We start from the raw sequence: 21,929 nt of genomic DNA, 5'->3' as shown, positions 1-21,929 counted from the left end.
GTTCCAGATATTATCTTCTGATACCACTTCCATTTCTCTTTTACTTCATCTGTGTCTAATCTGCTATTAAAACCATCCATTTTATTTTTTCTTAATAATCTTGTTATTGACTATTTTTGTTTTTAGGATTATTTGATCTTCTTTCAGACTTTCTGTGGCCTTCCTTACTGCCCACCCCAGTTTCCAGTTCTCTGCCACAATTCTCAGTCTTGTATTATAATCATTATGTACACAATACTCAGTTATTTTGAAGTATTTGTCTAATAACTACCATTTGGAAGTCCTGTGGGTCTCTTTCTTTTGGCTAGTTCTGTTTCTCACCTTTTAATTAATTCATCCAAGTGTATGAAGTGTACTTTAACTGCTGATTTGGTTGTATCCTATAGGATTTTATATGTTCACATTTTCTTAGTCACTTAAATATTTTGTCATTTCTATCTTTCTGTATCCCATGGACTATTCACATGTATGTGTTTAAATTTCCAAATATATAGGAAGTTTGAAGCTATCTTGTGGCTGATTTCTAAATTTATTGCATTGTGAGAACAGAGAATCTATTATGTTTATTCTTTTGCATGCATTTGAGTTTTGTTTTTGCTGTGGTGACTTAAGATTTTCTCTTGTATTCTTACTCAGAAATGTTCTCACAGTATGTCTAGATGTACTTTTTCTTATTTATCCTGGAATTCCATGGACTTTTTCAACTTGTGGATGTTTATATTTATTTGGGAAAGTTCTTGGCTATTATTCAGTTGTTGCCATCCCACTGCTCTTTTTTATTTAAAATTTTTTTCTGGATTTCTCATTGAATAGGTAGTGGAATGTGTGAATCTCTTCTTCATATCTCAACTTTTTATTCTATACATTTTGTTCCTTTGTGATCCTGTGATATCCTCAACTTTGTCTTTTTATTCCAAGGAATGTTCCCTCCTGCAGCTTTCAGGCCTGTTGTGTAGTGGCAGTGGTGGATGCTCAGGGTTCTCTAGCCTACCGTGTTCCTCTTATGTTTCCTCATTAATCCCCCTGTTGGTTGCTGACCTTCAGTACTTATTTCTTACCTCCATAATTGAGTTAATACAGGCTAAATTTCCATCTTCTGTGATGGCCTGGGGAGAAAGAGAGAAAGATTGAAGCCAAGCAGAAAATAGGTACACCCCTTGTTGGGAATTGGGAAAGCAAACTGGTGGGTCCCTGCATTCCCAGTTTCCCAGGCAAAATGATAAAACAACTACCAACTATTTAGAGATCTTGGAATCATTGCTGGTATACTGGAATCCCCAGTTAGCCACAGACCTAGAGTCACCCATTTAATATTTAAGCTAGAGCAGACAACCATAACCAGATGGGGCAAAACCACAGCTAAGTCGTGGATAGATTTAGATGGAGCAGCTGGACTGTAGCTGCTTAATTGCAGAGGCTGGCCTTGTGATTTCATTTCCCTCACAATAACCCAAACCCACATTTTACTGATCCCAAGTTTTGGACCCCACTTACCTGCATTTTAGTATGAATTTACTTTTAAAAAGGTTAAGTAAGTATAAATTACAAATAAAACTGAAGTTTCCCGTTGCCAAATAGCTGATTATGGTTCTGTGCAACTCTCTACTCTTCCTCCCCAATAAGCTGACAGAGTGTCCTGAGTGGTGTAGGTGAATGTCACTCTACACACACACAGGTGCACGCATGCACACAAATATGTGTATACTTATGTGTACCTAGAGGTATAATCATAAATAATACAAAGTTTCTTTTTGCATATAAGTGGCATTATGCTGTATTTATCATCTGGCAACATGCTTTTTAATCACTAAAACTGGCTGCAAATATCTAAAATTCTGGTTCATTTTATCTAACTGTTATCTTTACAAAATTGATTAGCATATGCCACATTTTATTTATTCATTCTTTACCCTCCCTCCCATTCGTAGCTCCCATCTAAGTACTTTTGAATTTTCTCACTCAGAACGATGCTGCAGAAGCATCTCTATACTTGGCTCCCTATGTATGTGGAATCAGTGTTTCTCTGTGGATCAGATTTTTCCCCCTGGAGTTAATCTTTGGAAATGCAGGATATTTTTTTGCTCATCCCTTTTGTATGCCTCTTAAGTATGTCCTCACTGGCACTTAAATATCTCTACTGGCAAGTCTGCAAGAAAGTAGACTGACTAGTGCCTCTTGTTGCCTTCAAGATACACAGTCCTGTATTCCTCCTGGATTAAGTAATTAATTTCCCCTCTATGTTGAATTTCCTGAGGTTCTATTACAAAGCTCTTCATAGTACAGATTATTTTAAAATTGTTCTAGTTATGAAGTCTAGAAAAGATTGTTTTATTTCTTTTCCTTTATAGGACTAACCTCCAAACCTCCAAATTGCAGTTGCAAATGTTAGATGCTTTTGTTAAGATGGTGCTTAATGTAACCCTGCTGTTTCCTGTTTCCATTCTCTTTTGAAGGGAAAAATGTGTTTAGGTTATCTTTTCCTCCTTTCATTGCATATTTGTATATTCTTACATATCCTGTTCTTTGGCAGTATACTTGCATATACTTCCCTTCTTAAATATTGTATTACTAGCTTAAATTTCATTTAGGCATTAATTCAAGATTATTTTTCTTCTTGTTCCCAAAGTTGGAATCTCTGATGAGGGAGGTTCACATTTATATTCTTTCAGTGACTAGTTTTGTGACCTTTTGGCAGGACTTTGACATTTATTTAAGTCATTTATGAAAAGGGAAAGCTTGAATAAATGATCTTCAGGCTTTCGTCCAGAAACTTCTATGGACAGATTCAAATGAGTAATTTCATAAGCAGTGAGGAACTTGAAGAAACAACATTTATTGCCTTTGGTATAAGCAGTAATGCTTATTTATGTGTGTTAAGACTTTAAAACTGTAAACATATAAAATAGATTGTAAGATTCAGAAAGTATATGCTTTCTTTTGTAGGTGTTTGTTTTGTCCACCTGTTTTAAAATTAAGTCAAAATGCCAATAAGACCAAATCTCCAGGTATGTAGTCCTAGACCAAAAGGAAGTCTTTTATTTTAATTCCTAAAATCACTTTTTGTTTATTTATAGGTATTAAATGCCATCGTTTTAGGAAAGACAAAGCTTACTTGTTTTTATGAAATGGTCAAGAGTCAAATAATTGAAATAAAAATGTTATCCTTTTATTTTTTCAATAGATTTGTTTCCAAAAGCTTTATTAAGAATATAAAGTACTAAAGATGATTTATATATACCTCTTACATAGAAATGAATCATACACTGATCTATGTATCATTTATGGCTGGATACTTTTATATCAAGGCTTAAAATTGTGAGATACTTGCATTTAGGAGAATCATATTAATGTATGAAAATTCCTTATTAATGGTGGTGTACTTTAATAGCAGGGATGGCAGATTTTATAAAGCTTATAAATATAATAAATAATAAATTATATGTGTATGTAATGCTTAAGTTATATTGGTTGGTATAGTTCCTAAAAAAGTGCTTTTACCTGTCTTTATGCAATTTTTTTTTTTTAACTATTTAAACTTCATGAAGAAGTTGATAGATATGTTAGGGTTTTATCCATGGTATTAAGTATTAGTTACTATAAAGTTGATTTTTATTTCCTTCATTAACAGGTTTTTGTTGAGTTTAGCATAATGATGACTTTCCAATAAGAAATGTGAAGTGGAAAATTAGTAAAATATATGTTTCTTGTATAGAGCTTATTATTATCAAAACACTTAATCTCTAATTGTTACTCTGAATTTAATAGTGGACAGTTTTTTTAAATAAATGAATTGATATTATATAAGCTCTTTTGAGAATTTTCAAATGTGAAAACAATTCTTAAATTACTTGATTTCATAAGGTGACTATTCGGGTTTTGATTCAATATATTTGCCATTTTCTATATTTCAGCAGTTGGAAAAATGCATTGATAATGCTTTAAGAAAAAATGATTTCAAACCTTTGAAAACACTTTTACAAATTGATATTTGTGAAGATGTGAAGATTAAATGCAGCAAACAGTTTTTCCACAAGTTGGATGACCTTATGTGCAGGGTAAATTTTCATTTTTGTTGAATGAGCATTACAGTTATTAGATACCACTCTACTTTTTACGAAGAGATACTCCGTTGGAAGGAATGAATAAAAAGGCTTTGGCAAGCTCACTTATAACTATCTAAATAAATGCTTGTTTCACCACTTGCTTTTTGTGTGTGTTTGTTTGAGGAGTCCCAAATAACATGTTGGACTGTTGTTTTCTAAATAATATATAAAAAATGTGTGTTTACATAGTGTTACCATTATTAACTGTTATCTAAACGGGGAAAAATAGCTTACCTGTTTGAAGTTTAAACAACTTGAACTATTTTTTAAAAGCCTATCAGCATATTCTTCATGTTGTGTGCACAGTGCTTGGTGCTTACAAAAAATAAACAAAAACAAATAAAAATCATCAAAAACCTTGTACTTGATTTGTCATGTATAAAGTATTTTTATATGTGAGAAAAAAGTGATTATTGACAGTCTCCACCAGAATTTGATGTTTGTTTCGAATCTAGAAGAGTGAGTAAAAATTTCTTGTATCGGGCTTCCTTGGTGGCGCAGTGGTTGAGAGTCCGCCTGCCGATGCAGGGGACACGGATTCGTGCCCTGGTCCGGGAGGATCCCACATGCTGCCGAGCGGCTAGGCCTGTGAGCCATGGCTGCTGAGCCTGCGGGTCCGTAGCCTGTGCTCCGCAATGGAAGAGGCCACAACAGTGAGAGGCCCGCGTACCGCAAAAAAAAAAAAAAAAGTCTTGTATCCCTTAGTTAAATACATAAAGCTTTTTAGAATGGAAGGTAACTGATTCATTGCATCATAAGTCTAAAGTTTCTTGAGTTTATACATGTCTGCAATTTTGTACTGTGTTTGTCATTCACTGGCTGAGTGCTTGTAAGCAGGTTGCCTTTGTTTTGTTTTGTTTTGTTTTGTTTTGTTTTGTTTTTGCAATACGCGGGCCTCTAACTGTTGTGGCCTCTCCCATTGCGGAGCACAGGCTCCGGACGCTCAGGCTCAGCGGCCATGGCTCACGGGCCCAGCCCCTCCGCAGCATGTGGGATCTTCCCGGACCGGGGCACGAACCCGTGTCCCCTGCATCGGCAGGCGGACTCTCAATCACTGCGCCACCAGGGAAGCCCGGTTGCCTTTTTTAAACCACACTTTTGTCCTTTGCAATATGGAGATTATGATTATGATAATGAGTAACACTCAGGATTTGTGAGGATTACAACGCTCCTAGCACAATGCCAATTCCATTCTATTTTGTATTTACAGATGTTTAAATGTATAATTTGCATTTCAGGAGCTGAATAAAAAGGATATCCAAACTGTTTCAACCATTTTGGTTTCTTTTGGAAGATGTGGCAAAAATATCAGTATATTGGGGAAAGCTGGACTTCTAACTATGATAAAACAAGGACTAGTACAAAAGATGAGTATAGAATATGTAACATATTTCTTTGAGGGAAATATGATTAAAGGTGTGTTTTCTAATTAAATGGTTCAAAGTGTTGGAAAATAAATTTGAGAACTGTATATAAAACAGATAAAATATTTTTATAACCTGTGGTATATGTTAGAAAAATAAAGATCACAAGGGAAGTGTATACAGGGTCCTTGATAATTGTGTGAATTTAAGGTCACAAGACTCCCTAAGACCTTTACTTGCTTTATTTTCTCTTTAGCTCATCTTAATCACTATCTAACTTAATTTACTTTTCTTTTTATATCGTTTATTATTATCTATTTCCCATTTTAGAATGTAGGATATTGATTTTTGTCTGTTTTGTTCATTGTTGTATACCCAGCACCAAGAACAGTGCCTAAGACATAGTGTGTACTCAAATGTCTTGAGTTAATAAAAATAAAATAATACCAAAATATTTCAAATAGTAAAAATGCCACAATAATCTAATGTGTAATGATAATTCTTTACCTATGAATATGAATGTACATGAACTAAGAATTTGAAGGGGGGGAAGTAAAGATTTTCTACTTGGAATTGGATTAACTTCATCCATTCCCATCTAAAAAATGGGAACATATAGTGAGTTACTAAAAAGCAAAAACAATGATGGTGTTTAAGAGCATAAACTTATTTAGTACAATACTGGAATTTTAATTTTTAATGTTTCTTTATTCTTAGGTTTACTGTTTGTATGAGTACATTCTTAAAATTATTAAAATTGAATTCAAAGTAACTAATGTATTTACATTTCTTTTTCTACATGGTTACCTGGTTTGAAAAATCCAAGGAGATTATTCTGAGTCAAGGAAATTCAAAAGATGAAGCTGTTATGATAGAAGACTTATTTGAGCTTTTGATGGTAACAATCATATTGATTCACTGATGTTATAAAGCATGTGTTTATTTAAAAACAATTTGTGTTCTATATGCCCTGAGACTAAAAGTCACTAACAGATTGGTTAGTGCATTTATCCTGATTAATTAGTTAATACATAAAAGTTAAATAATTATGTGGTGAGTTCATATGTAACCTCTTATTTTAATACTATTTGTAATGGTTTATAATATAAGATAGTAAGTTTTAAATATTATTCACTTTCAGGTCATACATGACATGGATGATGAAGGTATAATAAACATTTTATTTCTACTGGAACAATAATTTGCTGTTAGAGTTTTGGTATAATGTTGCAATTCTTGTAGTATTGTCCTAATATTAGGAATTCATTACCTAATTCAGGGATCGACAAATTTTTTCTGTAAAGGGTCAGATAGTAAATATTTTAGGCTTTGTGGGCCAAGAAAAAAATTGATGGTATTATGTAGGTACATATTTAACAAGAAAGAAAACAAATTTCCACAAGTGTTTTTTTGATGCAACTCAAAATATAACAATAATTGAGTACAGTGTTTTTGTAATACAGGTCTACTAATGAGGAGAATAGCACTCTTTTTTGAGAAGATGACGTTTCTCTTAAGGTTCAGAGTTAGTGTTTGCTGTTATAAAAATTAATTGCAAATATTCATTTGTTCATGCTTATCTGTAGTGAAATTTTGTGTATATTACATTAGAAAACGTCTTTTCATGCAGATAATGCCAAATACTGGTATCAGTTCATGAGCATGATTTTTAATTGAGCATATTCATCACTTGGAAAGCATTTATAGAATTATATTAGACTTTTTTCTTAATATTTGCTTTTTAGAATGCCATTGCATTGCAGATTAATCACTTCCAGTTGAAGGTTAGGTGGAAGCTCCTCAGTTGCAGAGTTAAAATGAATTTTGAAATAGGGAAATTTCCTTTGCACCTATATCAACGTCCAGAAACGCTGCTGGATCTGTAGTTGGATCTTGGAAAAAATATATCCCCTATAAATTTGTTGTTGGAAATGGAGATGTCATTTCTTGTCTCAGCTTTTGACAGCCTAGGAGATGTATAAAGCAGCTGGACATTACTTGTGATTCAGATGACCTTTGTTTCATTGAAATAACTTTACTGAAGTATAAGTTTCTCATATACGCACTAATTTTGCCTTGGACTTTGGTGTTGAATTCATTAAGAAACACTATCAACTCTGCAGCCCAAGCTAATTACCAAAGCCATTCATTTAGTGGTGGCTAATGATGGCTAAGTTCATAAGAATGAATGAAATTCACCTGAGACTGCTGGTTCAGTAAATCATGATAGATTCACATATTTCCACAGAGTACCTGCTGATGAATACAGCCATACAAAAAGGGACAGTGAGTTGGATTTGGTTTGTGGGCCATAGTTTGTCCTTGATCTAATGAAACAAAATTTTCAGTAGTACACGGAGACTATAGAACATGTTACAACTCATCATTTCACTTGTGCTTGGCAGGGCCTTATGTCAAACAATAAACTCAAGTTATTTTATCTCTGTGTTGGTTGAGGAAGAATTACCTAGGATTGGTAATTGGGGCCGGTGAATTGTTTATAAATAAAGGAACAGCTAATTGCTCCCAAAACATTTAAAAATATCAATTGCTATTTATTTCAGTAGTAGTTAATGCTACCTTTTCATTGGTTTCTTTGCAATTAACATAACAATTTAGTCTAAATTCTTAAGTTTGTAAGCGAGAAAACAGTCCTAAAGCACCAGTGATTATGAAGTGATCCAACTGTTTTTTTTAAGTAAATCACTTTATCTTTTCAAGTGATTCAGTGATTTTTTTTTCTTTTAACATAGTCACTTTGTAAAGTGCATTTTCTGTTGCAGCGTTGCCATTATTTAAACTTATTTTAGAACTCTGCATCATGAATTAGCATGAAGCAAATTCCTCTTAATATACTTAGTATTAATAAAGCTTGTCTTTTGAGAGAATAGTGTCAAATTTTAGAAATAGGACAAGATATTTAGATCTTCATGAAGTCCGGAGGTGTTAATGGCCATTATGGAATTTTGGAGGTATGACTATAAATTACTGAGGCCAGTTTCATAAAAACCTCAAATTAGACGTTTCCAGTTTTGGACTGTATTTATTTATCCAAAAAAGTAATACTGCTTTAAGTGCCTCAAAGGAGAAGCTGGATCTGGGGTTATTCCTTTGCCAGAGTTAAAATCAGTCACATCTGTTTGAACGGTGTTTTTTCGAAGTTACATAGCTAGTTAATGGCAGAACCAGGACTGAATTTCAAGCTTCCTGGTGCCCAGGCCAGTCCATGGGCCTTCGTCTGAACTGAATTAGTATGTCCGATTTCCATTAACACATATAAGATTGTCATTGAAAAGAGTTTAAAATACACATTTGTCAATAATTTACTTTTATTCAGGTAGAAGGCAAGTAGTGGAAAGTTTCATACCTCGAATTTGTGCCCTGGTTATTGACTCAAGAGTGAATATTTGTATTCAGCAGGAGGTAAAGTCATTTTTTAGATTTTCTTTGAAAACTTAAAGAGAAGGTGAAGACAATTTGGTAGCAGTTTATCAGATTGAATAATTATTTTATCTTGGCACTAAATTATCATGTACTGTGTCTCTGTTGTCTTAATTCATTGTCTGACACGATGAAATATATTGGGTTGGCCAAAAAGTTCCTTTGGTTTTTAAGTTAAAAAAAAAAAAAGACACATTTTACATTTTTCACCAAGAACTTTATTGAACAACATATTCACTGTTTTGTTCCACTACCTTCTGCCATTTTTCAGGCAATTTGATAATTCCATCTTCCCAAATTTTTTACCTTTATGAGCAAAGAACTGTTCCAGGTATCTTTTACAGTCTTCCAGGGAATTGACATTTTTTCCATTAAGAGAATTTTGTAAAGACTGAAATAAATGGAAATCCGAAGATGCTATATCTGATGAATATGGCGAATGAATCAGAACTTCCCAGCCAAGCTGTAAGAGTTTTTGCCCGGTCATCAAAGAAACATGCGGTCTTGTGTTATCCTGATGGAAGATTATGCGTTTTCTGTTGACTAATTCTGGACACTTTTGGTCGAGTGTCGTTTTCAGTTGGTCTAATTGGGAGCAGTACTTGTTGGAATTAATCGTTTGGTTTTCCGGAAGAAGCTCATAATAGAGGACTCCCTTCCAATCCCACCATATATGCGACATCACCTTCTTTGGATGAAGACTGGCCTTTGGTGTGGTTGGTGGTGGTTCATTTCTCTTGCCCCAGTGTCTCTTCCGTTCCACATTATTGTACAGTATCCGCTTTCCATCACCCATCACAATTTGTTTTAAAAACGGAACGTTTCAGTTATGTTTCAGTAGAGAACTGCATGTGGAAATAGGGTCAAGAAGGTTTTCTTCGCTTAACTTATGTGGAACACAAACATCAAAGCGATTAACATAACCAAGCTGGTGCAAATGATTTTCAACGCTTGATTTGTATATTTTGAGTATGTCAGCTATCTCCTGCGTGGTAAAATGTTGATTGTTCTCAGTTAATGTCTTGATTTGATTGCTGTCAACTTAAACTGGTCTACCCGACCATGGAGCATCATCCAGGGAGAAATCTCCAGCGTGAAACTTCGCAAACCACTTTTGACATGTTTCATCAGTCACAACACCTTCTCCATACACTGCACAAATCTTTTTTTGCATTTCAGTTGCATGTTTACCTTTCTTGAAATAGTAAAGCATAATATGCCAAAAATGTTGCTTTTTTCTTCCATCTTCAATATTAAAATGGCTACACAAAAATTCACTAATTTTGGTAAGTTCTTTTTAAATGCACGCTGATATGACAGCTGTCACAATACAATCTAACAAAATTGTTCCAAATGAAGTTAAAGACAACTAAGTGCTACCAGAGCCATCTTATGGGAAAAAAACGCCAAACACACCTTTTGGCCAACCCAGTATTACCTAAATATGTATTGAAAATTCATAAGCATGTGGGTTTATGTATACATATATAGCTCATATGAAAATAAACTATACCATGTAGGTATTAGTAGTTCCTAAGTATTTAAATGCTAAAAATAACCTGTATTAGTATATATATGTGTGTACATGTGTGTAGTCATAAGAACAAATATTAATAGGGTAATATTTTTTGCTTCTTTAGTTCTTAGAGTAATAATAAACATATGTCATACTGCAAAGAGTATAACTGCTTTAAGTACAGGAATCATGGTATATTCTATTTTTGATATCCTGTGTTTTATGTTTTCTTATATTCATTATTTGATGCTTTATATTCTTTCCTCCACCCTTCTTTCCCTGCATAAAATGCTGTGATTAAGAAAAAATAGGCTTCTAAGTTTATATACCTATAATATATCTCTAAGTACTTAATGTTTCACTGAATATATAAAGTTAATGGATTATGTATTTTTCTTTTCTAGGCTCTAAAAAAAATGAATGCTATGCTGGACAAAATGCCTGAAGATGCCAGGAAAATACTCTCTAACCAAGAAATGTTAATTCTCATGTAATAACTTGTACTATATTTCTTTAATTAGTGGTTCAAGCCAAGAATTTAAAGGATGTTTTATAAGGCAAATAAGGCAACCATGAGTTGCATTAAGAATTAAAACTGATAAACTCTTGTAGGTTTCTAATATAATTTATATATATGTTTTCTGCCAAAGTCTGTGATACTAATCAATTGTAAATTTTGGTGAAGTTTTTTTCCCCCAAACATATGAGCTTTCTAGTTAATTGATACTTGTCTAGTATATAACCTGTTGTTTTGATTCACAGGAGTAGTATGGGAGAAAGGATTTTAGATGCTGGAGGTAAGTCTGTTTTTTTCAAAATGTTCATATTTGAAATTACTCCAAATTTATTAATAGACTATAATATCTAATTAGTCAAAATAATATTAACATTGTAATGTAGTGAAATTATGCGAGGGAATTCTAAACTAAACTAAAAAATTAAGTATGATAACAGGAGTTGTCAAATATAATTTGTGCCTAGTGGTAGGTTTTTGAATAATAACTTAATTTTCAAGTAGATTTGGATTCCTTTTGTGAAGAAATTTCTTAAATGTATTTTATGAAATTAGGAGGTTTAATATTCTTGGGATTGATAGATTTGTTTGTAAACAATGTTTTTATTAAAAGAGCTCAAATTTTCTTTCCTAAGTTTCATATGAGAAAATTTTGATGTAGTGATTTACATATAGAACAAACCACTGGTTTAAAGTACTTTAAAATAACTGTAAATATCATGATATGCAAAAGGAAAACAAAGATTACCTGTGATTTATAGACTTTTCTATGAGTTATTTTGCAATTCACAACTCTAATTATGGAATGGAGGAATCTTTGAACACTTAGGAGTTTCTTTTAAATATCCTTAAAAATATTCTTTTACTCCTTTCTTCTGTTATTAAACTTATTTTGTTATTTGGGCTATATTCACGCCTGTAATGATGAGATGTTTCTAATCTCTATGAAGAAAATGGCAAAAGATGAGTAAATTACACTACGTTCCTTATTACTCTTGCTTGTTCTAACAACTTATGAAATGTATTGACTTTTATAAACTTTAATTTTCATAATTTCAAATAATACATTAATTTTTTTTTTTTTAAAGATTATGACTTACAAGTGGCTATCGTAGAAGCTTTATGTAGAATGACCCCAGAAGAACAAAGAGAAGAACTGGCATGTCAGTGGTTTTCAATGGATTTTATTGCTAATGCATTTAAAGGAATTAAAGTCTCTGAATTTGAAACAGTAAGTAGTGTAAAAATAACAAATTAACAAGTTTTTTAAAATTACTGTGTTTTTTAAAAGCTCTCTCTTTTTTAAAAATTAGGATTGCAGGATATTTCTCAACCTTGTAAATGGCATGCTTGGAGACAAAAGAAGGTAAACAATGCAAAATACAACCATTTAATGATAAAGAAACAGAGCTCAAGAAAGGGCACACAATGGTAGGCTGAAATAATCCTCCACTGGTCTTATTTTGCTTTGTACTTTTTAGAGGAAAGAATACATTTTTATTTAATTAATATTAATTAATAACTTTGTCTAAAATTGGTTTACTGTATTTCAGAATTGCATATATATTATAAATTTGGTGTTTAAGGAACAATAAAAATCTAGGTATAAATATTACTTGAGCTACCTCCTTCGTACACATACTGGAATAAAAATATATAGCAAACATAAATCATCTTCTTTTATAATTAACATATTGTAAGGATGTTCTTTCTGCAGTTATTTAATCTCAAGAATGGTCATGGAAGGCTAGGTAATATAAATTTTTATCACTTTTGACAATGACAGAAGAGGTATTTTTGTAGTGCAGTGCCTAGCACCTTATAGGTGTTCAGGACACATTGGATTGAATGAGTTCACATTTAGTTTACCTGCTAAGGAAATGAAAGATACGGTGAGGGTTGTGTGCAGGGAGTCACACTATTTGGATTTGAATAACAGGTCCCCCTCTTCCTGTTCTAATGTTGGACAACTTATTTAACCTTACTCGCCTCAGTTTCCTTAACTGTAAAACAAGAATACTAATAATATCTACCTCATATGTTTGTTGTAAAGATTAAATGAGATGGTTATACACTTAGTAATTATAGTAGTATCTGACCAAGAAAGTATTCAATGAATTCAGCCATTTTTATTAGCAGTATTATTCACTTCTACTCTTCTTTTCCCATATAATCTTATGGGAACTTCCACTGTATCAATATCACTAGTATAAGCTAAATTAGGAATCTCTGTTCATAGTCAATAACATGAAAAGTAATTTGGTTCAGTCACTTTAGTCAAAATGGTAGGTTGAGTAGTATCCTCAAAGTAATATGCTGTCTTTCAGAAACAGATTTCCCATGAACTCTCACTTTAAAGAGTAATAAAGAAGGAAATATGATTTTATTTAAATTGTCACTACTGCCTGATTTCCTGTTGATCCTAGGTATGATTTGTATGGCAAGTCAAAATTATGTTGTGAAGGCTTATTAATTTTTTCTTTAATTCAGACTACTTTTTATTTCAGGGTCTTTACATTTCCTTGTTTATCAGCATTTCTTGATAATTATGAGGTAAATTTTTAATTTAGTATGTGTTTTAGTTATTAGATGAATTTTGATGGAAAGGTCAAGTGAATTGTAGGTTACAAATTGACAAGAACATTAATGTTAGTCATAATTAGATCGCAAATACAGCTGGTCTGGTATTCTGGATCTAAGTGACATTTTATGAAATGGCACATTTGTAGCCAAGGATAAGTGAAATATAAAGGTTGTACTTCAAATTTTCTTATGTTTCCTTAATCAAGCCCGTTATTGTTTATCATTCATGAATATATTCAAACATGAAAATATTTTCAACCTTTATTTGTACTTGGAATATTTGTGATATTTTGGAGCTAGCTAATTTCTATGTAAAATATTAAGCAGCATTTCTTTTGATTGTTTCTAAATTGATTTAAATGCTGTACTTGCCTGCTCTTTATCTTCCCATACCTTCCAGCTCTACTCTTTTATTTTTCAAAAAAACTCAACCATGAATATAACATCATAATTTTCTGTTGTCACTTTTAAAAGCATAGTATATTCTAGTTTTATATGTTTATTTTATTAGTTGCAAATACCATCAGATGAAAAACTTGAGGGATTTTGGATAGATTTTAATCTCGGGAGCCAGACTGTATCATTCTACATTGCCGAAGACAATGATGTAAGCTTTAGATACCTCTGTACCATTTTGTGTGTGTGTGTGTGTGTGTGTGTGTGTGTGTGTGTGTGTGTGTGTGTGTGGTGTGTGTGTGTATATAATGTTGTAATTCAACTTAAGAATATGGATTTCTTTGATATTTATTTTCTCGCTATTTTAATAGATTTCAATGTTAGCTCTAGTAGTTTTGATGAGCATGGTAACCTATCAAGTTAATTAGAATTGAAAATTATTTCTGATGTCTTATTGCAAGAGAAAAATGCTAAAATTTAATACTAGTGTTTAAATATGAGCTTTTCAGAAATTAATTACATGTTAATGATTAAAATTTAACATTCACATGAACAAAGTGAATTGAATCTAGAAAAGACAGCAGTTACTCCAGTACAGAAGCATTCAGTTAAAAATAACATTAACAGATGATGACAAATGGTCTTACCTTATTCTTTCATAGAATCTTCTGTTTGAAAATAGTGAGGGATTAATTCTTTTTTTGTTTGTTTACATCTTTACTGGAGTATAATTGCTTTACAACAGTGTGTTAGTTTCTGCTGTATAACAAAGTGAATCAGTATACATATAACCCCATATCCCCGCTCTCTTGCGTCTCCCACCCCTCTAGTTGGACACAAAGCATGGAGCTGATCTCCCTGTGCTTTGCAGTTGCTTCCAGCTAGCTAGCTATTTTACATTTGGTTGTGAGGGATTGATTCTTATGGTGGTACTTAGAAGTGAATTTTAGTTCTTTTCTTTCTGTGCTATATTGTAACTATGTTTAAACTTTGCAACCAGGCAGGTATGTTTTCTACTGACCTCTTTAACCTGAGGAAAATTCTTGAGGCCTTGTTTCCAAATAGCCACCACTTAATATTTGCTACATTTGCATACTTCTAGCTCAAACTGTATGGCCAAGATCTGAGTAAGAGTTGATTTGCATTTACTAATCTGATTGCGGCTGCTGATAATACAAAGAGGCTTTAGTCTTTTTAGTCTCTGTCTTGTAAAATCCTGCCTTTTGTTCCAGGTAAATTCTTTTTAGACGAACATTAACCAAATGCCTCTTAGGATTTCCACGTACCTTTATTTCTTTTTAGAGTACCTTTTTAGAATGCTTAATTAAAATTGAGTTCCAAAAACTAGCACTACTTCTCAGGGGTACTGATGGTTTTCATTAGTGTATTTATTCTTGCAGCGTTTTTAGGTGTATTTTTAACTGGATTTTCTTCAGGAAGTGGACTTTCATTTTGGGAAAAGAGGATAGAATAGGACTGATGTGGTTCCTGACTTCACTCACTTGGTCTAATGGATGATTCAGACAAGAAAATAAGTAATTTTAGTATTATACTTGATAGGGATAGTATAAAATGCATTTATAAGTATTAAATGCCTCCTATGTTCCTGTCACTGATCTAGAGATGCTGGGAGAGAGTTCTTCCCACAGAGATATTTAGACTCCTCTCCCCTCTGGATTTCTATAGCAGTAGTGCATGTCTCCCTGTCTTCAGGCTTACTCTCCTCAAAGCCATTCTTCCATATTGTGGCTGCTTAAAACCCTCCCTTTGTCTCTTTAACATGGTGTTTGAGGGCCTTTATGACCTCGCCCCTGACTATTTCTCTGATAATCAGACTGTTCTCTGTGCTTACTGTGTTCTAGCCACATTAATTTTTTTTTTTCTTTTCCTCTAGATCACGCTCTTTTCAAGTCTTTTTACTTGCTGGTTCTTCTGCTTAGGAACTTCCAGATCTTTGCGTCTTAGTTCCTTTCCAGTTAGATTTCAGCACAAATGTCATCTCCTAGAGGTATTCTCTGGTAACTCAGTCTGAAGTAGCCACCCAGCCACATTATATAACACTGGCCTCTTTTTTTCTTTTATAGTAGTTATTGCTACTTAAAATCCTTTTGTTTATCTGTTGTTTTTTCTGTTTTCCCCCTCGTAGAACATAAAATTTATTAAACCAGGGACATGTCTTTTCTCATTTATGGCTATTCAAGGGCTCGTATTTATTTTAAGAATGAATATATAGAATATTCAACTAAAAGATACATAGTATGGTTAGTGCATAGAGTTCAAAGGGTATTGGAAAGAAATAAGGCAGGCAGTATAGAGCCAAAGAAGGATTGTAAGTAGGAGGCAACATCAGTTCAGTGAATATTTAATAAGAACTTACTGTGTGCCAGATATATGCTAGACACTGAGCATCACATTCATGTAAAAGATTCTCCTGGTGGGGATGATCTCGGAGAGGCAGCAGTGAGTGGTGGCGTGAAGCGAGATCTTAATTCCCTGCCTAGGAAATGAACCTGGGTAGCCTGGATGAAAACCAGGAATCCTAGCCACCAGACCCCCTGGCTCTTGCCCCCAGTGAAAAATGCATTTCTTACGGAGGCAAAAACTGTAAAAAAAAAAACAGGTACAAAGTTTATTATTTAGAGACATTGCACAACAACTAGTGGGAGAGCACACAGAGAAACACTTTGTTTAGTTAAGATGGAAACAAGGCAGAGATGCACACCCGGAGAGCAAGGGTGTGGGCCTCCTCCCTAATGAGGAGGAGCGCAGTAAAGAGGTGGTTAAGTCATTTATATAGGGCAGTTCTTCCGGGTCTTTGTTTACCTTTGGCCAATTATCTGGTTTCTCAACACCTGACCTGCCCTAGGACCCTCCCCGAGGTGCATGCGCAACTTTTTTCCAAGATGGATTTCAGCCCAGAGGCCTAGGGGATGGCCTTAGCATCACGTATTATGGGGTGGTGCCCCCTCCTTTTTGAACCCCAAGGAGCCTTTCTGTGCGTGTGCAATGTTTCCCTTGCACCAAGGATGGGAAATGCATGATGTCTTGATCTTTTAACAGGGTTCAGCCCCTCTCTGTCCCTGCCATAAAAGTGTCCAATGTCCAGTTATCTACCCTATTCCTGTTGTTGTTTCTTATATTGAAGTGCAGATCTCGAAATATAGACTGGAGTCCAGTCATAAATATGTAGTCCAGAGCCGGTTTGTCTCTTGCCTCAGGAAATGTAAACATGGGGGTTGGGGGTTGTAATGAATGTCCAGCCTGGAGCCCATCTTCTTCTCACCCCAGGAAGTTGGAACAGGAGGCCAGTAGTAAATGTCTAGCTTGGGGCCCACCTATCTCCTGCCTCAAGGAGAACAGATTAAAAAGGGACAAGACCAGAGGCAGTTAGGAGACTTGCAGTAATCCGGGTGAGAGAAATCATGGTGGCACAGTTTTGGAAAGTGACAGTGGGGATGGATGGAAATGGATGGATTCCAGAAAAACTTGAGGAGGTAGAATTGAGCAGACTTGGTAGTTTGTAGTAAAAAGAGGAGGTTAATAAAACTTGGGTAACTGGATGGATGAAGATGCTGTCACAGGAGGATCAGTTTTGTAGGGTAAGATGATGAGCTCAACTTTGGATGTTTTGATTTGGAGGTGTGTGTGGGGTATTCAGCTGAAGATATCTTGTAGGCAGTTGGATATATTGGTCTGAAGTTGAGGTGAGAGAACTGAGCTGTAAATGGAGATTTAGAAGCTCTCTGTATATAGATGATAAATAAAACCATGGGATTTAATGAGTGTCTACATGACAGAACTGTGAAAAACACAAATTTATACAGGATAGGTAGAAGAGACTCTAGCCTGAAGGATACTTGACGAATCAGCCAAAAAAGAACAAATTAAAAGGGTATCATGTTATAGAAGACAAAGGAAGGGTGTTTTATGAGCGGAAATGATGAACACTGTCAAAACACGTTAAATAAATAAAAACTGGCGATCCATGAAAGAGCAATTTCACTTAAGTGATGAGGATTTAAGCATTCCTGGAAAGTTGAAATATTTGTAGAGGAAGTAAAGACAAGGGAAAGAGAACAGTAGAAGCTAAAGTGAGATGTGGATTCCAGGGAGGGGTTTTTGTTAGGTACTTTAATGATAAGAGTTTTAAAATTGATGGCTGGGGTGACAGAGAGATTAAATAAAAAACTGAGGTCAAGAGGAGGAGAGTGTAGTAGAGGGAAAGTAGGGGGTAAAGATGAAACAAGTGGGCATAATATATCAGTAACTGTTGAAGCTGGGTATGGGCATATTTTGGATTCATTATACTGTGATTTCTATTTTTTATAATCTGTTTGAAAATTTTTATAATGTAGACATTTTTTCAAAAGGAAAGCTTTGAACCAGGTGCCTCCATGTATGAGGAAGAGTCACTTTAAAGTTAGTAGATGATAACCGATGGGTATGTGTGCCAGCTGGCATGTGCCACAAAGGAGCAAGACTTTTACACACAGAGAAATGTGAAGCTGCTCAAAGTGTTGGGGAGAGAGGAGACCAGCCCTTTCCTGCCGACCCTGAGGTTTTGAGGTCTGGGAGAATTAGCACCTTAACTGGAGAAGGCTGTAATTATAATAGTAGTGGTGCCCTCAAGAGTATAGACTGGTTCCAATTAAGGCAAATAAGGGAGGGAGTTAGTGAAGAGATTGAGGATTTGGCAGAATTTCTATACAATGAGTGGTCCTTAAATAGCAAAAGAATTGGATCTATTTTCATCATAAGATTACTGAAGGTTTTAGGATCCCATCTTTTAGGAATGGTTCTAATTTTTACCATGACTTTTTTGTGTGAATTCATATTATTTTATTCACTTATACAAATTTTCAATGAAAATACTTGGAAGGGGAACACATTTTAGGTTATTATTCTCATGCATTCAGTGTTTGAATCTAAGGACAGTCAATTAATGAGTGAGAATTGGGGGATGAATATGATCACACAACATTTCAAAGGAAGAAATGACAGGATTTGGTAATATTTTTAAAAGTGTATACTCTAATAAATATGAATGGCTAGTCATTCTTTGCTTTTGGTTAAGAATAGGAAACCATAAAAGTAGTCAATACTGTCATTTACTTTTAAGAATGAACGAATAGATTAAATGCGGCAAGTATAATATATTATCTAGTCAATTGATGGAGCAAGAAATGTGTTATATCAACCAGTTACTTAGTGATACTTAGTAAAAGAAAATAGTAATAACCTTTATTGTTTGTATAACTTAAAATGGTGTTTAAAGGAGCTTTAAAGCAAGAATAAATTATTATTTATGATCAAAACCTGTTTTTAAATTTAAGAATCATCAGTGGGAAGCAGTCACTGTGCCTGAGGAAGAAGTACAAATATACAGCATTGAAGGTATTAAACTTGTTTTTGATAACTCTCTTCTTGATTCTGCTTGAGTAGAAGTTGCACACTCTATGGAAAAACACAATGGACTGATGAAAGCAGATCAACATTTCCATATGTTCACATTCATAAATTTGATAGTTCAATATCATCAAATTCCCTGCCCCCACAATTCCCCCAATATCTTATATTTATTTCCTTCTCTATCTAGTCTAAAACCCATGGTCAGTCACTTTCTTGTCAATACGTGCTGGACAAAAATCATATACCTTGGCAGACTGGCACCACTCCAAATTCAGATATCAAGACGTATTTTAGTTACCTCAGTGGGCATGTAGTGGTATCTCATGATAGCTTTTATATGCGTTTTCCTAATAACCAGTGATGTTGAGCACTTTTTCATGTGCTTAATGGCTACTCATATATCTTCTTCGTGAAGTATCTGTTTAAATATTTTGTCTTTTTTTTTTTTTTTACTGGACTGTCTTTTTTATTATTAAGTTTTTGAGTTCTTATGTATCCTGGATACAAATCCTTCGACAAATATATGTTCTGTGAGTATTTTCTCCCTATCTGTATCTTGCTTATTCATTTTCTCATTGGTGTCTTTAATGAGCAGAAGTTTTTAAATTTGAAGTCCATATGATCAGTTTTCTTTTTTTTCATGGTTATTGCTTTGTGTGACCTAAGAAATTTTGCCTACTACCAAGTACCGAAGACGTTCTCCTGTTTTTCTGTAAAAACTTTATGGTTTTTAGCTTTTATGTTGAGGACTATGATCCATCTCAAATTAATATTTGATTATGGTGTAATATAGGAGTTAGGTTCATTTTTTCATATGGGTATACAGTTATTTCAGGACTATTTGATGAAAAGGTTTTCCTTTCCCCACTGGACTTCATTGGTTCCCTTGTTGAAAATCAAATGACGGGTAGAAGTGCAGGTCTTGATGCTGTAGTCCATTCCATTGATCTGTTCCCTATGCCAGTACCACATTGTTTTAATTACTGTAGATTTATAGTGAGTCTTAAAGTGAGATAGTGTAAGTCTTCTAACACTGTGGGTTTTTTTTTTTCAAGACTGTTTTGGAAATTGTAGACCTTTTGAATTTCCATGTAAATTTTAAAATTGGCATATCAATTGCTACAAAAAGCCTGCTAGAATTACAACTGGGATTGTAGTGTGATATCTGGAGAAATAACATTGTAACAATAGTTACACTTCATTGTGATGTATTATTCTTTTATATATTATTGGAATTGATTTGCAAAATTTAGTTAGGAATTTGGTATTTCATGTTCTAGAAGGTCTGTAGTTTTCTTTGCCTGTAATGTCTGGTTTTTTTGTTTTGTTTAAGTTTCAGAATCAGGGCGTTGTTAGCTTCATAGGCTGAATTGGCAAGTATTCTATAATCTTCCATTTTCTCTAAGAGTGTGTGTAGAATTGGTATTGTTTCTTCTTTAAGTACTTGGTAGTATTTACCAGTGAAGCAATCTGGGCTTGCACTTTTACTTTGCTTTGCTGAAGGCTCTTAACTACAAATTCAATTAATTTAATAGATAAAGGGTTTTTCAGGTTATCTTTTTTTTTCCTTGAGTAAACTTTGGTAATTTGTGTCTTTCAAGTAATCGTGTTGTCAAATTTATTGGCATAAAGTGGTTTATAATGGTCCCATTTTATCTTTTTACTGTCTGTAGATTCTGTAGTGATGGTCCCCCTGTTGCTGCTGATCCTGCTAAGTTGTATCTTTTTTTCCTAATCAGTCTGATGAGAGTTATATCAATTTTATTGATATTCTCTAAGAGCCAGCCTTTAGTTTCATCGATTTTTCTCATTTTTGTGTTTTGATTTTTAATTTAATTGATCTGTGCTCTTATAGCTGTTCTTTTCTTCTGATTACTTTAGTTGTAATTTGCTTTCCTGTTTCTAGCGTCTCAGGGTGAAGCTGAAGTCATTGACCTGAGACCATTTTTTCTCTTCTAATATAGCCATTTAGTGCTTTAAATTCTTCCCCTAAGTACTTCCTTAGCATCATCCTACAAATTGCCATGTGCTGTGTTTCCATTCTCATTAATTTATTCTTTTTAAATTTCTCTTTTGGTTTCTTCCTTGAGCCATAGGTTTATTTGAAAGTTTTTTATTTAGTTTCTATATACTTGAGATTTCAGGGATATTTTCCTGCTACTGATTTCTAATTTAATTTCATTGTTATGAGAGAGTATACTTTGTATGATCTTTGAGAATCCTTTTCAGTATATTGACACTTATTTTATGACCCAGAATATGGTCTGTCTTGGTGAATGGTGTGAGTGCGCTTGAAGGAATGTGTATTCTGCTGTTGTTGGGTGGAGGGTTGGGTTGATAGTGTTGTCATATATCCTTCCTCATTGTCTGCCTCCTGTTCTATCACTTATTGAGGGAGGGGTATTGAAGTCACCACTAGAGCTGTGGGGTTTTTTTATTCAGTTCTGTTATTTTTTTGCTTCAGATATTTTGAATTTCTGTTATTAGTTTTATAAACATTTAGTGGTATTATCTTTTCTTCATAAATTTATCATTATGAAATGACTCTTTTTCCTGTGGTAATATTCTTTGCTCTGCAGTCTACTTTATATAATATTAGTATA

The 21,929-nt window shown here is 33.9% G+C and overlaps 1 protein-coding gene across 1 annotated transcript in view; it reads left to right on the top strand.

The window, feature by feature from the left end:
* Positions 1–2,596: 2,596 nt before the first annotated feature.
* SYCP2 (synaptonemal complex protein 2) overlaps positions 2,597–21,929 on the top strand; it is a 58,985-nt gene continuing 39,652 nt past the window's right edge. Inside the window, exons 1-13 of the mRNA XM_073793145.1 lie at positions 2,597–3,005; positions 3,912–4,055; positions 5,342–5,470; positions 6,267–6,365; positions 6,609–6,633; positions 8,805–8,890; positions 10,829–10,914; positions 11,187–11,221; positions 12,027–12,169; positions 12,252–12,304; positions 13,446–13,491; positions 14,033–14,128; positions 19,251–19,311. Of these exons, the coding sequence (XP_073649246.1) occupies positions 2,982–3,005; positions 3,912–4,055; positions 5,342–5,470; positions 6,267–6,365; positions 6,609–6,633; positions 8,805–8,890; positions 10,829–10,914; positions 11,187–11,221; positions 12,027–12,169; positions 12,252–12,304; positions 13,446–13,491; positions 14,033–14,128; positions 19,251–19,311 (1,027 nt within the window). The 5' untranslated portion in view covers positions 2,597–2,981. The remainder of the gene's footprint in view (positions 3,006–3,911; positions 4,056–5,341; positions 5,471–6,266; positions 6,366–6,608; positions 6,634–8,804; positions 8,891–10,828; positions 10,915–11,186; positions 11,222–12,026; positions 12,170–12,251; positions 12,305–13,445; positions 13,492–14,032; positions 14,129–19,250; positions 19,312–21,929) is intronic.

This window comes from Tursiops truncatus, chromosome 15, assembly GCF_011762595.2.
Source record: "Tursiops truncatus isolate mTurTru1 chromosome 15, mTurTru1.mat.Y, whole genome shotgun sequence".
Taxonomy (NCBI): domain Eukaryota; kingdom Metazoa; phylum Chordata; class Mammalia; order Artiodactyla; family Delphinidae; genus Tursiops; species Tursiops truncatus.
This window is presented reverse-complemented; position numbering and strand designations above follow the sequence as displayed.